This window comes from Pinus tabuliformis, chromosome 6 (genome assembly GCF_031772625.1).
Source record: "Pinus tabuliformis cultivar Carrire ecotype Pingquan chromosome 6, CPIR1, whole genome shotgun sequence".
Classification (NCBI taxonomy): Eukaryota; Viridiplantae; Streptophyta; class Pinopsida; order Pinales; family Pinaceae; genus Pinus; species Pinus tabuliformis.
The window spans coordinates 2081453802-2081474775 of record NC_142292.1 but is presented as its reverse complement, the minus strand read 5'-3'; the positions used below and the strand labels follow the sequence as shown (position 1 = coordinate 2081474775).

General features: G+C 40.5%; 1 protein-coding gene across 4 annotated transcripts in view; it reads left to right on the top strand.

Annotated features, from left to right (window-relative positions):
* Nucleotides 1-20974, top strand: part of SUV2 (protein dimerization) — a 233334-nt gene that overhangs the window by 35880 nt on the left and 176480 nt on the right. The window contains exon 1 of one of the 4 annotated variants that reach the window (XM_089433473.1): nucleotides 13133-13263. The exons of the other annotated variants lie outside the window; for them this stretch is intronic. Within the exon in view, the coding sequence (XP_089289599.1) occupies nucleotides 13162-13263 (102 nt within the window). The 5' untranslated portion in view covers nucleotides 13133-13161. Of the gene's footprint in view, nucleotides 1-13132; nucleotides 13264-20974 lie in introns of those variants that run through there. 4 annotated transcript variants of the gene reach the window in all.

The following is a 20974-nucleotide window of genomic DNA, read 5'->3' as shown; positions in this document are numbered from 1 at the left end:
GTTTATTTCATAAATTCAAATTTTTGATTCTAAATTCAAATATGTAAATTGGATTCTCAAATGTCATGATTCATGAATCATAATAGTTATTCAATCAAATTATGATTTTTAATTTGTTTAAATTTGAAACATTGGCAATTTGGCACCTGCAGGTTGCTAAGACTCGATTTGCTTCTCACATCATAGTCTTAACAAGGTTTATGCAGGTGAAAGATGCATTACAATCAATGGTATGCAGTTCTCTTTGGAATTAATGGAGGCAATCACAATCTGATAGAGCACAAGCAATGAAAAAGTTGGTTGTTGATGATGAATGGTGGGATAAGGCGGAGTGCCTCTTGGCATTTACCAAGTCAGTTGTGGATTTGATCTGTATGTTTGGCAGATATATGCCTAATTTAGGAGAGGTGTATGAGGGCATTGATTCCATGATAGAGAAGATAATGGTGGTTATAAATGCCAAGGAGAATGGCCCAGGTGAATTCTTTTATAGAGAAGTAAAAGATATATTGACCAAAAGGTGGAACAAGATGACCACCCCATTGCACCTTTTGGCCTATGCAGTGAATCCAAAATATTACGCTGCAGAGTTGCTAAGTGATCCAGACAGAGCCACACCAAACAAAGACCCAGAAGTCGCAAAAGGATTTAAAAATGATTTTAAAAGCTTTTTGTAGATCCTGAAATTGGGCTTTGGATTCGTGCAAAGTTTGCTCATTTTGTGGGATCAGAGGGTTGGGGTTTTGATATTGATTGTATGCTTGGCCAATACTAAATTAAGTCCAATTGATTGGTGGAACTACTATGGTGGGGTACTTCCACATATTCAAAAATTGGCCATCAAGATCTTGTCACAAATTGCTAGTTTCTCTTCAGTAGAAAGGAACTGGAGTACATATGTCTTCATCCATTCAGTGAAGTGAAATAGATTGGGCTCTAAGAAGGTTGAGGAACTAGTGTATGTTTGTTCAAACCTTTGCCTTCTTTCACACGAGAGATGAATACAAATTTGGGGCAACCAAATTATGGGACGTGAAACTAGAGTTGCCTGACTTGGATATGACATTGAATGCCATGTCTTGTATGACTTTGTTTGATGCAGAGTCACCAATAGGTGGATGTTCAAGTGGACATGGCAACAATGTTCCCACTTCTGGAGAGGATGTGGAATTTTTTTGTTTACCGGTTCGGTTATGGTTTTATATATTCCTAAAGAGAGAGAGGAGCAAGCTCCTGATACATATGGGGCTAGAAATAGTCATGCTGAAGGAGATAAGATCGGGAACGTAGTCCCGGGTACCTTTAGACATGAATCCAAAAATTCCAGAGTTTCCAACTACATTTCTAACATATTGCCGTACAAATTGTGAAAGCAGAAAATACACTTACATAGAAACTTCAAAACACTTATGAGGCATTTTAATATTTGTTTACAGATCGGTCTTAATGAGATCTCTGTTTACTATCTGATAGTTGGAGTTTTCTCCCTCTTGATTTAGACTAATGTTTTTGAGGTAGCTGACTGTCTCCTCTAGGTGAGTGCACTTGTTGGTGAGAGAGTCTATTTCAGCCTTCTCCAATTGTCTCTTCAAAGCTGAGTTTTTAGACCTCTCTTGAATCTTCAAGTCTTGTGTTGTCTCTCTTACCTTAATGATCATGGATTTGTGAGCTCAGCATGTAGTGCATTTCTCATTTTGGGAAGCTCGGTCTACTAGATTCAAGTCCATTGCCGAGCAGTCTTCTGCTGTCTTATGATATGAAAAATGATCCTTTGTGGTATGCTGGTTCTTCCTGGTGTCTCTGCTAGGTGAAGGCACTCCTGTTGTTCCCTGGAGCTTGATGGGATGATGCCTATGGACCTTCTCGTTGATTGGACGAAGATCCAACTTCCCTTGATTAATGCTCTGGTCTGCTGGCTTGATTCGATACTGGAGGCAAAAGGAGGCTAGCTTAACTGAAGAGAGATCGAGGATAGGCAAAGGGAGAGCAGATTTGGGCGAATAGGAAAAGGAAGAGCAGAGCGAGGATAACTTGAGGCTCACGATGGGATTGCGAGCATGAGGGGAGCAGGGGAATTGTTCTAAAGGCAACGAGCTTGCAGGGGGCTTGAGATTGCAGTGAGGGGGAGCGAAAAGGCACGAGAGGGCCGAGGGAACAAGACAAAGAAGGAAGGAGCGTAGGTAGAGAAGAAAGGAGGGGACAACAGAGAGACAAAGAGAAGGTTGGAGTGGGAGATCCACATGTAGAACAGAGGAAGATCGAGGAGTGAAGTGAGGAGTGGGAGGCTTGAAATTTAAAGGAGAGGGGGGAGCGATGGAAGGCCAATTTAGCTCGGTAGAGTTGGTGACTTGGGAAAGCCCGATAGGAGGAAAAATGCGTAACTTAGAGCGGTTGGAAGGACAAAATTTGCGTAGTACGATGCGAGTGGAGTCACGAGATCTCCAAGACCCGTTAGCCATAAGGGAATCACTGCAGGGATACATGTGGGTACACCAGATCACACAAGTGTTGAAACTCAAAATATAATCGTTGGAAGATATTTTTGACATGAAATTCAAATAGGGATGAAAGGACTAAGGAATAGGTGTGAAGAACACCTCCTCAGCTACTCTTGTTTCCCCTTCAGACCTGGCTACTACCAAATTGGCATGGTGGTCAGCGGAGCTGTTGTTTTCCCGCAAGATGTGTTTAAAAGTGACATTTCCCAGGTCTTCCATATTTTGCCTTATTCTATTGAGGATTTGGTGCATGGCAGCATTTGGAGGGGTTCTTCTACTGATCATGGCTTCAATGATGATAGTTGAATCTCCCATTATAATAGGATCTCTGATTTCCTTTTTTTTAGAATCTTGGTGCCCATTAGCAGGCCATAAGCCTTGGCCCTATTGTTAGAGGCTTCCCCCAACCCCCACTCATAAGTGACTGGATTATTTCCCCCTGGTTCGAGGAGGATCCCTCCTGCTCCAGCTCTACCTGGATTGTTTTTGGAGGCGCCATCAAAGAAAAGACAATGCCTGTTCAAATTTCCTTTCCATGTTGAAAATTCTTCCTTATTTAATCTAATTTTCCAGTTTTGAGTTGGGGGTCTAACATTGGGACTGATATTCCAGTTACTTCTAATAGTTGCTTGGCTGATCCAATTCCTTTCTTCTTGTTGGAGGTTGCTACTGTCTATTGCTTTTAAACCTTTCATGTTTAGAAATTCTGAAGTGAGGCCCCAAGTCTTTGACAAAACTCTTCCAATCTTTGGGGTTTGGTCTTTGAAGATGTTTTGATTTCTTGAGAGCCAAATCTGCCAACAGAGAAATGACGGGAGACTTTCCCAGAACCTTTTGATGGTTTGCTTGTTCTTCAATGAATATGGGTATTTTTTTTTTCCATTCAGTGAAGAAGTCATTAAAGGTTGTAGAGAAGTTGAGCTCCATTTCCAGAGGACTTGTAAGCTGCTTCCAACACTCTCTAGCAAAGGGGCAATCCAAGAAGAGGTGTTGGATGGATTCTTCTTCATTTAGACACATTGAGCACCTTGACGGGCCAGAGAATCCCTTTCTTTTAAGGTTATCGGCTGTGAGAATTCTGCCTTTTAGGAGAGTCCAACTGAAAATCTTGACTTTGGGGAGGCTTTCTGTCTTCCATATAGATTTCTAGGGGGCCCAATCTTGTTCATCTTGCTGTGCCTAGAGAATGATATATCCGGACTTGACTGAGTAAGCACCCCCACTAGGATCCCAGATAAATGTGTCTTCAACTTCTAGATTTGTTGGGGCTGATCCTTTGAGATGGAGGACTAAGAGATCCCATTGGCTTTTTAAATTTGGAGGCAGATTTGGAATGTGCCAGTCATGCCAATTCTGTTTTTCCATCGAGATATAGAGTGCAGGGATGTTAGCCCCTTATCTTGCATCCATTCTCTTAACTCCTGGATACCTGGGAAGGATGATAAAGGCTCTTTCCCCATGATTCTGTCTCCCCAAACCTTGATACTTTTGCCATTTCCGGGCAGCTTTGAAGTGTACTTGGTGATAGTAGGTAACACTTTTTTGACTAGCTTCCATACTTGCGAGCATGGCCTTATGGGGACATTTTCATCCAGCAAGTGAGTTCTTTGATGATTCATATATTTTAAAGCCAAAACCAGCTGTCCTTTCCGATTATCATTCTCCATATAATTTTGGCCCCAAGGGCAACATTCATGATTCCTAGCAGCCTTATGGATAAACCTCCCTTCTCATAAGGCAAAATTACTTGTTCCCATTTGACCAAGCTGAACTTTTTGGTATCATTTTTTCCTCCCTGCCATAGAAAATGCCTAATTATTATCTCCATTTGTTTGTGGATGCTGGCCGGAGCCAGTATAGTGGCATATTGGTAAATTGGCAGCGTAGTGAGCATAACTTTGATTAGGATCACCCTGCCCTCTATGTTCAACCACTCCATGCCCCAACTTTTGGATTTTTTTCTTCATCTTTTTAGTTTGTGTGTTCCATAACTCAGCCTTTAGATTTTCTTTTGATATGGGTAGTCATAGGTAGAAGAAGTGACTCCAGTTTGCCTGTATGGGAATCTCTAGGATCTATGATATTCTTTGCATGGTGCGGGAGGAAGCATTTCAGCCATATATTCTACATTTTGCATTGTTTAGGAGACCTCTTGAAACCTTCATGAATTTATCTAAGACTTTTTTGAACCTTCGGGCAATAATGCATGAGGCTCCACCCATCAACAATGTGTTATCTGCGAACAAGGAGTGATTAATGCTTCTTACACCATGTGATATGTGCAAACCAGTTAGTGTTATTTCTCTCCTGCTCTTTTCCAAAGCTCTACTTAACGAATCTGCCATTATTATATATAAGAAAGGGGAAAGGGGACAACCCTGCCTCAACCCTCTAGAACTTTGAAAGAAATCACTCGGTCTTCCGTTTATCAATGGGGCTATCCATGGTCCCATAATGCAGGCGCTGATTACCTCAATGATTTCGTTTGAGAAGCCAAATTTCTTTAAGACAATAGTAAGGTAAGAAAGGCTTACACGGTCAAAGGCATTGGCCATATCCAGTTTTTTGATGATTCCATGTTCTTTTTTTAGCATGCTTGAGTGTAGTGCATCCTGGACAAGCAGAACGTTGTCAATAATCTGTCTATTTGGAACAAAGCCTCCTTGGTTTTTCGAGATAATCTCAAGGAGAACTTTCTTAATTTGGTTGGCTATGATCTTTGTTATTATTTTGTAGGAAGAGTTGCACAGATATAGGCCGAAATCTGCTAAATGTGGAAGGCCTTGTGTCCTTTGGAATTAAAGCCAGATAGGAGGATTTAGTAAAACCTCACATCTTTTTTTTTAATAAACACATTCCTTATCATTCTTACTAAATCCTTTTTTATTATATGCCAGTGCTGCCTGTAAAAAGAAATTGTGAAGTCGTCCGGATGTAGACCCCAAACAGTTGCCTCGATTTCTTCTTCTCCGATTTCTTGCATAATTTCCGAATTTTGGACAACACTTATCTTGTTTGGCACATGCTGCAAAAAGGTTTCGAAATCTGCTCTTTCTCCATTTGCTGTTAGGAGGTTTTAAACATGTTTATGTTTTTTTTTTAAAATCCGCAGCTCCTCTAATTTCCTATCCCTCTATTTGGATTTTGTCGATTTGATTTCTGGCCCTTCTAATTTTCATAGAATTATGAAAAAAAACTGTGTTTTTATCCCCTGCTTTTAACCATAGGCTTCTAGACTTTAATCTCACCACTTCCTCTTCTTTCTAGTTTTCTCTGTATGTTTTCTAATAGAGGGCCTTTTCCTGAAGATGGTCCTCTTTGGTCTCCTCATTTTCTTTTGCCTCTTGAAGTTCCTCCATTTTTTTTATAACTCAACCTTTCTTTTCTTTGTTTGTTTTTCTTTTTCTATGGCCCATTTTTTCAGTTCCTTTCTCAAGTTTTTAAACTTGGTTTCCCACACATAATAGGGGGACCCTGTGACTTTTTGGGACCACACATCCGCAATTAGATTTTTGAAATATTCATTGCTGTTCCATGTTGGGCAGTATCTGAAAGGTATTGGGCCTTGATTTTCCAACAACCCCATAGAAATTACCACCGACTTGTGGTCTGATGCTGTTGTGTGAATGATTCTTGATCTTGCTGAATTGTAGTTGGAGATGATGTTGTCCTGAACCAAAATGCGATCTAATCTTTCCTTTATATTGCTGCTTCCTACCCTCTTGTTGCTCCAAGTATACTTGCCATTGTTGGGAGGAGTGTCTATTAGATTGTTTTTTTCCATTATGTTTTCGATGGCATCCCTTGAAGGGTCTGAATGGTAAACCCCACCAAATTTCTCCTCCACATTAAGGACAAGATTGAGGTCCCCTCCCAAAATTATTTTTCTATTTTGAGTATCATTTAAGGTCTCTTGAACTGTATTCCAACATTGTTCTTTTTCCCTGAAGTGATTGGGAGCATATATGTTGACAATGCAAAATTGCTCATTGGTGGTTGTCTCTTTTAGGTCTGTTCTAATCCAGTGTTGTTCCTTTTTTTGCTGAAGCAGCTCCCATTTTCCTTTCCTCCATAAGGTGCATATACCCCCTGAGGCCCCTATAGCTTGTTGAGTTGTTCCATCGTAATTTTTTAGATTTTTGATCATTTTTTCCGAGTCTTGGCAACTAGTTTTGGTCTCCTGAAGCATTAGAATATCTGGGGCTTCCCTTACTAGAATATCTTTTGCTGCATTTACTTTAAAAGGCGTCCCCAAACCACAGCAGTTCCATGAGACCACAATCATTATTTATTTAGTTGATGGGCAGAGGGGCCTTTCCCTCTTTGGTGGTTTTGGTTTTTCTCATTGTTCCTGGAGCTTTTCCCAAAAAAGGAGTCCATGGGCTGCTGTGTTCCTAATGCCATTTCTTTACTGCTGCTTCATCTCTCAGTTCTTTGTTAGATTTTCTTCCTGCTTTCTTTTGGTAATCTAAGGTTTGAAGTGATTCCTTTGATTGGTTTCTTGTCAAAATTCTATCAACTGAGGGGGGAGGGGGGTTGCAAGGGATAATAGGAGCGGAGGGGGTGAGGATAGGGGGAGGAGAGAGATGAGGGGAGGAGGGGTGGGATGTGGAAGGGATGGGAGGATCTTCAAGGGGTCCAAAGGGGTTGGGATTGATGAAAGATGTGGAGATTAGGGGAGGGTTGGCTGGGGGGGGAGATGAGGGGGGAGGAGCAGAGGGGGTGGGAGGGGAAGCCTGGGGTTGACTTGAGGAGGAGAGGGGTTGTTTGTTTGCCGATTTTTTCTTTTTAACTTGTTCCCATTTTGCTTCTGACTCTTCTAAATTTTCACTTTCTTGTTTTTTTGGACATCTATTTGCAAAATGACCATATTCATGACATACCTTGCATTTAAACGGTATTTGCTCATAGTCCAGCTGTTGTATGTGCGTCCATTGGTCTACTTTGATCTTTACTGCCTCCAGTAAGCCCTTCCCTAGATCCACTTCGACACATATCCTCACACAAGCATGCATGTTCTCTTTTGGTTCGCATCTATCAATATACTTCCCCACTACATTCCCGATGGCCCTGACAGATTCATCGCCCCAACAATGTAGGGGGAGATGAGGGAGTCTGACCCAAACTGACACTGCGCTAGGGACATCCATTTCAGGATCAAAGTCGGGGGTCCATTTGTTTAAATACAGGCCTCACATGTCCATGAAGTATGGGTCGTTTCTGAAGATTGGGTCTTGATCTTCCTTTGTTTCGAAATGAAAGGTGTAATACCCTCTCCCACAAAATCTTATGGAGATTTTTCCGTTTATTGAAGAGGACCAGATCCTCTCAACCCATTTCTGAATTGAGCATGGTGAAGGTTAGAGTCCTGTAAGCTGGCCGACCAAGCTCCTTTCAGATAGAGACAGAGCTGCCAGGCGGGGAAGAGACAGAGGTAGAGAGATCTCATGAATGTCTTCGAGTTTTTTCACAAACTTGGATACTAAAGGTCTAGTTCTTGGGGGGCCAATGGCAGAGATCAAAGATGCAAAGGCATTTGCATTTTCATCGTGCTCATAGGTCAGATTTTCTGGAGGAGGGTTTCCATCCTCCGATGGATCAGGTGGTTCCATGATCGTAGCAGGAGGCCGTTCTGATCAGGTCGAAGCTCGTGCCTTGGGAGGCCCTTGGCGCGCTCTAAGGAAGGGCACACAGAGAGAGTGCGCGCAACAGTGCTCAATTTTTTTTTTTCCTGCTGGAATTTAGGGCCTTGGTTGAGACACAATATGGTCAACTAATTGAGGATGTGGAACTTCTTAGTGACAGGAATGAAGACATATTTGATGGTATGTAAATGTAATTTATGATGGTGTTTTAACTTTTAAACAACCATATGAATTATGAATAATGATAGTAGACTGCCAGTCATAGTTCATTTTGTACTTTGTACTATGTAGTATGATTTATTAATTTTGGTGATGATGTTGTAACTTGTCATGTTGATGATTGAAATTTGAAACAAAAACTTGATGATATGTTGAATCATGAATGTTATAGTAATCATTAATGATGATGCCAATGTTTATGTTGAATTGATGATGATGATAAATCATAGATGATAATTGATTATGTATTTTTAGTCTTTAGATATAATCTAGATTCTAAAATATGAATGGTAATATGAAATTCTTATTTTGTTTATATATATACATATGTGCCGTTTCATGCCGTATCATATCCAGATTTTTTGAAAATTTGTTGTATCCATTTCAAACCCCGTATCTGTATCCATTCCCCTATCCGTTTTAGTGCAACTTAGATTTTTTCCACCCTAAAATATTTTAGCCATGGTGTCTAAATATGAGGGACCATGCATTAAAATATTTTTTACATAAGATTTTACAAATTCAACTCTCAAATGGGGAATACTCGTTCACTATAGACCCTCAAAATACATATCCAATTTTGTGACACAATATGATCTAGTAGACCAAGTGACCTATAATAAAATAATTTAGCCAAATAACTTAAATTATTCCCAAATCACTTTTACAAAAGACTTGCTAAAACACTATGACTCACCGAAGACTTTGACGATAAATCTACCCTAGCTTTGGGGTGAGGTTGGAGGGAAAAACTTTTCCGATCATCTGTGCTTAGGAACACAAACAAATTAGTGAGACGAAAAACCTCCTAGGATGAAATTTGTTGCCAAAATAATAGGCTTACCTAGGTTGTTACATAAATACATGGTCTTACTAGCATCATTTACATTACAAACTTGCAGAATGAGTTTACAATAACATAAGAATTGCTGGCTGATGATTCTAAACTTTGAAAAAATTTCTTCATGCTTCCAGATCTTGCTTCTTTGGAATGTTGAAAAAATGGGTGCAACATGACCCATGCCTTTATGCATCCTTTTAATGAAAGAGATCCTTTTCCCTTGATCATGCTCATGAGGTAGAGCATGCATCCTTACTATCTGCAACTATATAATGACTTGACTTATTGAACATATGCATACATACCTCTTTTCTTCTTTGGTCATCTAGACTTCCTTCAGCAACTTCTTGTCCTTGATTGAGAGTGCTTCAATCATCTTTGACATGCTGCATTCCTTTGTCATCATACCATCATTCTTCTAAACAATGAATCCCATCCCAAGTGGAATTCTTAGCGAGGCATCTTTCAAGAGATGAACCTTCTAATGAAGATTCCAGTAGAGGATCCTGATTATCCTCATCTTGCAGATGCTCCTTCCCAATGATGTATGATGAGCTTCATACTAGATGATTCTCATTTTACCCATAAGTGCTACTTATGCTTCTAATGAGGTTACCAAGAGCTACTTCCTTCTAATGATGACTGTCATAGAATTCTACTTCAACTATCTTTCAAGCTTCTTATGATGATGTCTTGAGCTCTTGCTTCAGTTGTATGCTCCTATGATGCCATCTCCTAAAATGATGCATCCTATCATGCTTCTAATGATTCCTACCATGATAGCCATATTTTACAAGAATTGAAAAGAACTAGGTGGAGAAGACTTATCTCAATCATAGTAGAGATCTTTTATTTCTTCCTTCTTGGATTTCTTCTTTTCAGCTTCTTCCACTTCTTCGGTGACATGGGCTTCTTCTCTTCCTCTTTTGATGTTGTCCTTCTTGAGTTTGGGACAATCTCTCTTGTAGTGCCCATATTCTTGACATCCATAGCATTGAACCTTCGCCATATTCTTCTTCCTTTTCTGAGGACCAAATTTCCCAAACTTTCCTTTCCTCTTCGCCATGGCAACATATGCTTGAGTTTGCTCGTTTGATCCTACATCACTTTTTGCCTTCAACCTGGTTTCTTCAATTTTGCATAGTGACCATAGATCATTGAATGGAGTAGCTTCCTTCTTCCCATAAATGCTTGATGTAAAGTTACCCCATTCCTTCGGTAGTGCATTGAGTACTATAGTAGTCATTTCCTTGTTAGACATTATCTCTCCCAACTCTTGTAGTTGGTCCCTTATTTCAGACACCCTCATAAAGTATGAGGCTATTCCTTCTTCTTTTGATATCTTCATCTTGTAGAGTTCTTGTCTTAACGAGATCACTTCTCCTGCAGTGCTTATGGAGAACAATTCTACAAGTTTGTCATATATTTCTTTTGATGTTTCTAATTTTGATACATAGGGAATGAGGGGGTCCTTAATAGATTCTATGAGCCCTTACTTCTCCTTTCATGAATTTTGCATGAGCTTGAGCTTCTTCCTTTGGAGGTTTAGTGATTGAGCCCTTAACATGTTCCATAACTTCATTTTCTATGAGGTTCATGTCTGTCATTTTCTTCCATGCAAGAAAGTTTGAGTCCCCAACCAACTTGTCGCTTTCCTTGAAAAAATAAATTTTGATAGATTCAGATGTAGATGTAAATGTACTTACTTGTGAAGATGCCTTCTTGATTTTTGATGATGATATTGGTAATAAAATGAATATGTCTTTCTTCAAAAGTGATCTTTGACCCGAGGAGAGGGAGATCACCTTGAGTTTTTGATGATGATGACAACACCTTTGATCTTGCTTCCCTTGGATGAGTGGACTTCAAAATGATTCGATTTGTATTCCTTTCCTTTAGTAGAGATAGGGTCTTTGAGGTGATGATCGAGTGAGGATCCCAAGAATGTTCCAAGTGTAGATGCCTTCTTTGAAAGAAACTAGGGTTTTGACATTCTTCAAGATGATGATGTGATCATTGTCCTTGAGGTGCTCTTCAGGTGAGTAGACCTTCTTGATGATTGATGGCTTTGATAATCTTCTAGAACTTTGGTCCTTGAATGTCCTTTATTGAGCTGACCTACCTTGACTTGTCACCTTAGCTCCAATACCATGTTGAGAAATCTAGGGCAATAGTATAAGGATGCTTTCTCTTATTATGATAACTGCTTGTGAAGACCTTTTACTTTTCTTGATTAGGTTCTTCTTTAGCTTGATTAATATTATGTTTTCTTCATCAAACAATTACCAAAACATAATGAACAATGAGACAAAGGACACAAGATATAGGCGATTGTTCAGGGCCAAAACCTCTCCAATATTGATAGGAAAACCCACAAAACTCTTCTTCTTATAGAATCTTCAATTGACGAATACCAAGACCTAGACCCTTGACCAAGAACCTCTCCAAGACCAGTCACAATTTTTCCTTGAACAACTCTTCTTCCTTTTGAGTCAACACAGGTCAAACTTATTGAGAAATCTAGGGCATGAAGATTAGGTGATTTCTCTTTGATAATAACTGCTTGTGAATGCTTTTTACTTCTTTAGATTAGGTTCTTCTTTGACTTAGATTATTATAGTGTTCTTTTTCATCAAACAACTACCAAACCATAAACAATAATGAGACAAGAGACACAAGATGTAGGTGATCAGCCAGGGCCAAAACCTCTCCAACTTGAGAGGAAAACCCAAACAAATTCTTCTTCTTATAGAAACTTCAATTGACGAATACCAAGACCAAGACCCTTGACCTATCAACCTCTCCAAGACCAAGTCACAAGACCCTTCTTCATTGCTTCTTCTTCTTGCCCAAGTCAATAATAGTCAATCTGACTTCTAGCACTATAGATTTCGGCTACTCTAACATTTCAGCCTTCTACCACAGTCCTGCAATTCTCGGCCTTATTGTACTTTTGCAATTCGCACGTGTGAGCTTGATTTGAGGTAGTTTGGAGACCCTTTCCTTCTTCACTTGACTTGGAGACTTCTTCTTGAGGCTTCGGCTAGCAAGAATGATGATTGGTGGCTTCCTTAATGGCTTATATAGGCACTGTTACGCAGTAATTTGTCACTGTCTCCCTGTCAGTCTCCCTGATGTCTCATGAAATCAAATGCACCATGCTCATGCTCTCTAAAACTGGCCAAATGATCGCGCTGACGGGCGGCTTATAGTGTTACTGGTGCGCTGCCAGCGCGGAAGCACACGGGTTTCCCGCGCTGGTCGAATTTTGTGCGCCAGCGCAGCCTATCAAAGTATCAAGCCGCGCTGACACAACCTCCACTGTTATTGTGATGCGCTGTCAGCGCATCAGTTCAGTGTTGCACCCGTGCTGATCCAGTTTGGGCGAATTTGTTCCAACAGCCAGCCTTCCAGATGGTTCCAGGCCTGGTTGTTAGCCTTGTGAGTGTCGCCCTCCTTTCTATGGCATGTCTGTTCGTCATTTGGAACCACCTTCCTTGAAGATAAGCTTGTCCTCCCACCATTCATGGAGACTCCTTCTCTACTTAAACCTCCACCATTACCATGAGCAGCTAGTGGGAATAGTTTTGGATAGTGTGGAATTCATAGTGCTTGGATTGCTGCTGTTAGTAGGTAGTTGGTGTGACAAGTGTGGTTTTGTTAGAGGAAGCTCAAGGAAGGTTGTGAGTATTGCTTGTGTGAGAGAGAGCTTTTGTGTAGGGAGAATCTACCTCCAAGGGTGAATGCTTAAGAGACTTGCTGGCTGGACCCTCAAGAGAAGGACTCAGCGTCAGAACATTGGTTGTACCTTTCTCTGTTATTGATTTAATAATAGATGACTACTGTTATGGTTCCATTCTCATTTGTCGTTGCAATGGTTAATGTGAATTACATCCTTTCTGACTGATGTATAATTGCTTTTATTAGATTTCACGCTTGTGTTTGTCTGTCTCTTCGTATGTGCAGATATCTATTCGCGGAGATCGTGGAAGATCGTGACCGGCCAGAGCGAAGGAGCGGGAGCGGCATCTCTTCATCAAACAATAGCGTTGGGATCCAAGTAGGTGTTCTTTACCTCTCTTTTAATTGCAATTAGGAACTTGCACAGTAGCATTGATCGATTGTTGCTAGACCCATTCTGGGCTAGTAGGGATCGCCTCTATCCGTAGAGGGGATTTACCTCTCCAACAGGCATTGTTATAACCTTACTACAAAAACCCTAATTTCTGCCACACGTGTGAAGATAAATCACCCCAAACAATGCTAAAACTTTTCGCTTCTCTTGCCTTCCACTTCGCCGGTTATGGGACTGTTCTCCTTGTGATTCTCACACTCTTCTTGCTTCAGATGCTTGACCGAATTTTGTCCTAAGTGAAGTCGAGCTCACTCTATATATAATGGTTTGTCCATGTGATATAAGTCGACTTGATCTTGTGCCTAGGCTGACATGCTCTTCTGAAATCAACTTTATTCCCTTTTGTAGGCCGACTTCAAGGAGAGCTTGTGACATGGTCTTGGAGGGTTAATGATTCAAAGAATTTCTCTTTTTACAATGTATAATATGCCCAAATGGGTCTTCAATCTTTGACATTGACTCATTAGACTTTATGACATGATGACCAACCCTAAAGGCTCACAATGGGAGCCTTAGCTATAAAATAAAATTCCTTAAGCATGAAACCCATGACTCAAGCATTACAAAATAATTTTATTTTCTTCTTTACATAAATTACATAAAATCATGATTACACATGTCATTATGAAGACCGAATCTAGTTACATATTTCAACAAAACTGACTGCTATACCACATATTTCAACTTCTTTTCAAGTTTCAACCTCTTACGATAGGCCTGCAATTTTCGACTTGCCTGTAATCATAAAAATTCCGCGCGTGTGGGCTGATTAGTGAGTGTTAAATTTAGGATAACATGTGCTTTGCTTAGACGAGAGCTTTAAACTCTCACTAGCCCAATTACAAAATAATTTTATTTTCTTCTTTACATAAATTATATAAAATCATGATTACACATGTCATTATGAAGACCGAATCTAGTTACATATTTCAACAAAACTGACTGCTATACCACATATTTCAACTTCTTTTCAAGTTTCAACCTCTTACGATAGGCCTGCAATTTTCGACTTGCCTGTAATCATAAAAATTCCGCACGTGTGGGCTGATTAGTGAGTGTTAAATTTAGGATAACATGTGCTTTGCTTAGACGAGAGCTTTAAACTCTCACTAGCCCAATTATTAAATCATTAGCAATCAATCACGTGAAACATTTTCATGATGACAGGAACTGAGAGAAGAACATGTACAATAAATAATGAAGATAAGCCAAGACAAGAGGACACAATAAATTGGCTCAAGCCAGGAAAAACCCCAACATAGGGAAAGCCCTTGATCAAATCTTCTTATTATTGATATCGAATGTTCAACAGAGAGAGAAAGTACAATAGCTTGACAATAATAAGATCCAACCTTAAACAAGAAGATGGCTCAGAAGGCTGTCATTCTAACACTTTGTTATCTGTAGATACCCATGGGTTGGTTAGGTCTTCTTACTGTTGGGTGTGTGTTATATTCTTTCCATGACTAGCCCCACGCGCGGGGGGCGATAGACTCCCCTGTTCGTTGCGTCGGGTGCAACAACCTCCCTTGTTGGGGGTTTTGAGGGGGACGGTAGCCCACCTGTATGGGGTCTGGGGCAGCGCCCCCAGGAATTTTTTTTTGGACCCTATATTAGGTGGGCGAATCTACCTATTGTTTTGTGCATGGTTTTCGCACATGGTTTTGGGCACGATGGTTTTCTATCCATGGTATTTTTGTAGATCCGGTCAAGGGAACTATGATTATGTTCTAATCCAGGTTAATGGATTGGGGTTTATGGATGCTTCGGCATGTATATATGTGTATTGTAACATTGAAAGGAATATAATGAAAAATCAATCTGGTAGTCCCGGTTTTGGGATCTAGGGGAAAATCTTTGTGTATATATGTTTTATGTTTTATGCTCTCACCATTGTTTATTTTTTGTTTTTAGAATTTGTGTGCAGGTAATTTCTGTACGGGGTTAAAACCTACATTTGGTATCAGAGTTGTTTCGGCTTCAAGGGGATGCCTTTGCTGCTGAGGGGTTTTGCTCGGGCCTGTGGAAGATCCTGTTCAGTGGAAGATCTGCAGGATTGATACTTGTGGTAAAAGAAGATGGCAAGCAGTGGAAAGATAGAGATTGATAAATTTAATGGTCAGAGTTTTGAGTTGTGGAAACTCAAGATGGAGGATCTGCTGGTGAATAAAGATCAGTGGATTGCGGTAGATCCAGGTACTAAACCAACAACAATGTTAGCTGAAGATTGGGGGAAGTTTGATCGGAAGACAAAGAGCACAATACGATTGTGTATCTCAGATTTCGTATTGCTGAATGTATCAGGGGAAGCTTTAGCGAAGGCTTTGTGGGACAAATTAGGGACTTTGTACCAATCTAAGTCTCTGTTGAATAAACTGTTCCTACGAAAAAAGCTATGTAACCTGAGGATGGAAGATGGAGAGTCGGTGACAAAGCATCTAAACGCCTTTAATACTGTGGTAAGCCAATTATTATCTGTTGATATTAAAATTTCATATGAAGATAAGTGCATCAGTTTGTTGTGTTCTCTACCAGATTCGTGGGATAGTTTGGTTGTTGCATGGTTTTCGCATATGGTTTTGGGCATGATGGTTTTCTATCCATGTTTTTTTTGTAGATCCGTTCAAGGGAACTACGGTTATGTTCTAATCCAAGGTTGATGGATTGGGGTTTATGGATGCTTCAGTGTGTATATATATGTATTATAACATTGAAAGGAATATAATGAAAAATCAATCTGGTAGTCCCAGTTTTGGAATCCAAAGGAAAATCTTTGTGTATATCTGTTTTATGTTTTATGCTCTCGCCTTTGTTTATTTTCTGTTTTTAGAATTCCTGTGTAGGGAATTTTTGTACAGGGTTAACCTACACTTACAATACACAACAATCTTGCTTAACTGATTAAAAACACCTTCTTTGAGTGCGGTTTACCCAGGCATACTAGGAGCTCCCCTTCGTTGGTTTCTAGCGCTGATCTAAGATAGATTAAGCCCACAATATTAATTCAAAACCCTCCTGAAGATAGCGATATATCTGAGTAGTCTTGTGACCTCAGAACTAGCTCCTTTAGGCTTGTGTCTTAGCTAAACCAAACCTCAGGAGCTACAGCCTCTCCTGCACAAGATGAACCCCAACCAAGACAACTCTGAACTGTCTTCCGAACAATCCTCTGATATGTGGTAACCTTCATGATGGATTTCGGCCAGCAAAGGATGGAAATAACTGCTCATAATTTCCTTTATCTTCTGCAGCTTACTTGACAGAAGCATCTTGACCATGATGTAGAAGAGAGAGACCCGGAAACAACTAGCCTTTTATCCCTCTCCAAAAGCTCGACTATTTCAGACAAAAATGAAGCCCTTTTTATGTGTGACATGCGGGAGACGACATTCCAATATATACAATTCAATGTGGTCATGAGACGTGACTATTGAGCTTATTGAGCCGACATATAGATATGGCGGACCTTAATAATTTGCATAAATTCAAAAATACACACCGCTTGTCCAAATATGATGATCTATAGGTTGATTTTGGTCCTCTCGAAAAGAGGAATTCAATGGAATGATTATCTCCATCAACTGAGCTGTCCAAAGTGGAATTTTGGTCCTAGTTGCCAATCTTAGGAAGGATCCTACATGTGGGGAAAGGATGAACCACGTCCCGCCGACATGTCAACCATCAATTGTGGGGAATGAGCATCCTACATGTGGGGAAAGGATGAACCACGTGCCACTGACATGTCAACCATCAATCGACAGATGCTTATATGCATCTCTCACTGCAGGAGAAGGTGAACCACTCATCCTGCTCGTATGCCATAGGAGAAGGTGAACGACTCATCCTATGCATATCTCATCGATTGTAGGGGAAGGTGAACCACTCACCCTACACACATGACAAACACCATAGGGGAAGGTGAAGCACTCACCCTATGTGTCATATATCATTATGAGGTATCACAGGGGAAGGTGAACCACTCACCCTGTACCTAGCATACCTATAGGGGAAGGTGAACCACTCACCCTATGGTTGCTCACAGCATCAAGAAGTACCTTAGGCCCCTAGGAGCTCCCAGAGCTCAATGTTCAACTGGGACCCTCTTTATAAGGTCTATCCATGTTTCTTTTTGAAGAAATACTTGATTTTAAAATTCAGTTTTATTTTATGTAGGACAGACATCATACGACAATATCATAGCTTTCCGAATATTGGGAAAGTGACTTTGCCCAAAGCATAACCATCGAGCTATCTGCAATCTGTTATTGATCCTTTAGTCCATGTGCGAAAAATCATCCAATCATAATTATGTAGCTTACATGCAGTTTGCTTTGAGGTCATTATACTCAGCTGACATGACTTGCTTTCATTGAAAATCATCGGACAAGCAAGGTCATCAGGGATTTTATAGCTCCCTCTGAAGTCTTGTTTTAGATGGTTATTTATCCTTCAATCAAGAGTTTCTCATATGAGAGAAACAAGCTTCTAGAAGGCTTCAGGTCCAAGAAAAATTCTGAAGCCTTTCTTCACCCAGGAAGAAGAAATCTTCTCATGAGATTATCTCAACACAACTGTATGATCCTTCATTGCAAGATGACAGCTACCAGCGTATCAGTTTACCCAATATATCTATGCAACCAAGATGCCAGAATCAGGGTCTTTTGTTCATCGTGCTCAAGAGGTCATGCACTTTCTTCAAGGCACCTATGCTGATAGGGATCGATACAAAGAACTGTTTCAAAGTGCCATCCACTTTTTCTCCTAGCTGATCTTTAAGTATGAAAGCTTCAAGTGAGTTGCGCCCCAGATAGTAGATGATCTTTTAAAAATATAGGCTATCCAAAGCTTACATCTGTCTTGTTCACAACTTTGTTTGTGAACAAGACTGTAACACTGTCATATCATCACGGCTACTGGACTTGTAACGATATCATACATGATGCTGGACTGAAAAGGAACATAGATGATGCTGAGTTGCATTTACTGAGATGTCATACATAGGGCAGTATCATACATAGAAGGACCGATGCTGCATATGACTATCAATCTTTTCAAGGGTCTATCCTTGATAGCTATAGGTCTTAACTTTTAGGAAGACCATCCCTACTTGAGAGATACAGTATTGACGCTTTTCAAGAGGAGGAGGATTGATTCTGAAATCATATGCTTCCAGATGCTTTCACTCATAGTTGCGGGGGAGCGCCCCCCCCTCGAACCCGCTCCCAAATCGCGCTCCGAGCGGGAGCGGCTCCGGAGCGCGCTCCCGAAAAAAAATTGTGCTCCCTGCCATTTTCGGGAGCACTGTAGGGAGCGGTCGCTCCGTCGCTCCCGAAGCGAAATTTTAAGCTCGGGAGCGATCACTCCCGATCGCTCCCAGACATTAAAAAATCGCTTCGGGAGCGTTTCGAGCGGCGCCGGGAGCGATCTGGCGGGAAAAAATTCCGCGGACCTCAATTTTTTTTTTTTTTTTTGTTTTGTTTTTGTTTTAAAAGCCCAATGGGCCTAAAAAAACTTCATTATCACTTCATTGAGTTGAGTTTGTTGGAGATCAAGAGCAAAGGAGCAAGGAGAAGCGAGGAGCAAGTGCCGAGGAGCGAGGAGCAAGCCTGCAGAGGTAAGTATCTTAGTAATGTAGTTAGTTTAGTTAGTTTAATTTAGTTAGGTAGTAATTTAGTTAATTTAATTTAATTTATTGAGTTTAAAAATCATGACTTTAAATTAAATTAATAAATTAAATTAATTAATCCCAATAAATTAAATTAATTTGCAGATTCAAGAATCAAAACCCTACAAACATCAAACACCATGGACCTGGCTATATTTCTTGGCATTTTCCTCTTCTTGGTCCCTTTTATGGTTATTATGGTGCTGGAGAGTAGGAAACGGAGGGGCCAAACTGAAGAGGGGGTTGAAGAAGCTGGAGAAAGTCGAATTCGTGAAAACCCCAGTGAGGAGCTGGAGGAGGGTGAACATGACCCTCAAAAAACTAAACAAGACCAAACCCCATTGTGGAAATATGTTAACAGGGCTGAAACAGGGAGAGGGGGTGGAACCACTAAATTTCATTGCCCCCATTGCAACACTGATTACACAGCTTCATACACTTGTGCTAGAAGACACCTCTGCGGGAAAAGGCCATTGGATGGAGACAAACAAATAGGAATCAAAAGTTGTATAGCGGTGTTAGTAGTGGATAGAGCCAAATACATAAGGGAAGAGGAGGAAGCCCAATACAAATAAAAAAAATCAAGGGGTTTCTTTGAACCAAGCTCACAATCACAAAGAACTCCTTCAGCATCCTCCCAAGGCAGTGGATATGGAGGCACAGGGTCATCATCTTTAAGGCGTAGAACCATATCAGATTTCCTTGATGAGCGGTGTAGGAATGATGTGGATTCAAAGGTTTACAGGTTTCTCTATGCATGTGGGATACCATTCAATGTTCTTCGCTCACCTTATTGGCACGAAATGGTTTCTGCCATAAATGATGCCCTTAAAGGATACAAGAGCCCTGGGTATGACAAGGCAAGAACCGTTGGCCTTGATCATGAAAAAGCAAAAATATCACATTCTTTGAATAGAATGACAAGTTCTTGGACTGACCATGGGGTGTCCATTGTATCTGATGGATGGACAAATGTAAAAGGCAAGCCATTGATAAGTGTTCTTGCTGTGTCTGTTAGTGGTCCCATATTTCTAACTGCACATGATTACTCAGACAAGTTCAAGACCGCCATCAACATTGCAGAAGCATTACTTGAAACAATTGACTGTATTGGGCCATACAATGTCATACAAGTCATCACTCATAATGCTCCTAATTGTAGGGAAACGAGAGCAATTATTGAGGATAAATACCCCAACATATTTTGGTCTGGATGTTTGGTTCACACATTGAACCTTCTGTTGCATGATATTGTCAAGAACAAAAATGAACAATACCAATGGATTGGTGATTTGTACAAGAAAGGCAAACAAATGATAAAATTTATTACAAATCATAGCAATACCCATGGCCTTTTCCGCAGTCACTCGAGATTGGAGTTGTTGAATATTGCGAAGACCAGATTTGGTAGCTATTACCTCACCTTCAGGCGCCTTTTGAAGGTAAGAGAGTCATTGGCTAGCATGGTATCAAGTCCACATTGGCAGGTATTAAAGGAAAGGGCTACAAATGCAGCTGACAGGGGAGGTTTTGAAATGGTGGAGGAGGCCGCTCTTAATGGTCAATTTTGGACAAGTGTGAGGCGAGTATTGGATTTCACCAAGCCCATTTATCACATGATTCAGTTTGCGTATACAGACAAACCAGTGATTGGCGAGGTGTATGACTAGATGGATACCATGTTGGGGCAAATAAAAGATATTGTTCATAACAGAGATCCCGATTTGTACAAACTGATTCACGATTGTGTGTGTGAACGGTGGAATAGACTTAATCTTCCACTACATTGCTTGGCGTATATCCTTACGCCAAAATACTACTCTACATCTTGGTTGGGCCAACCTGCAACAGGGGGTGGGGTTAGGACCAAACCCCATTTAGATCCAGAGGTAACTAGAGGATATTTGGAAGCATTAGAAAAGTTGGTACCTGACAGGGAGGAATGTGCAGCTGTGCGCCTTGAAATAAGCA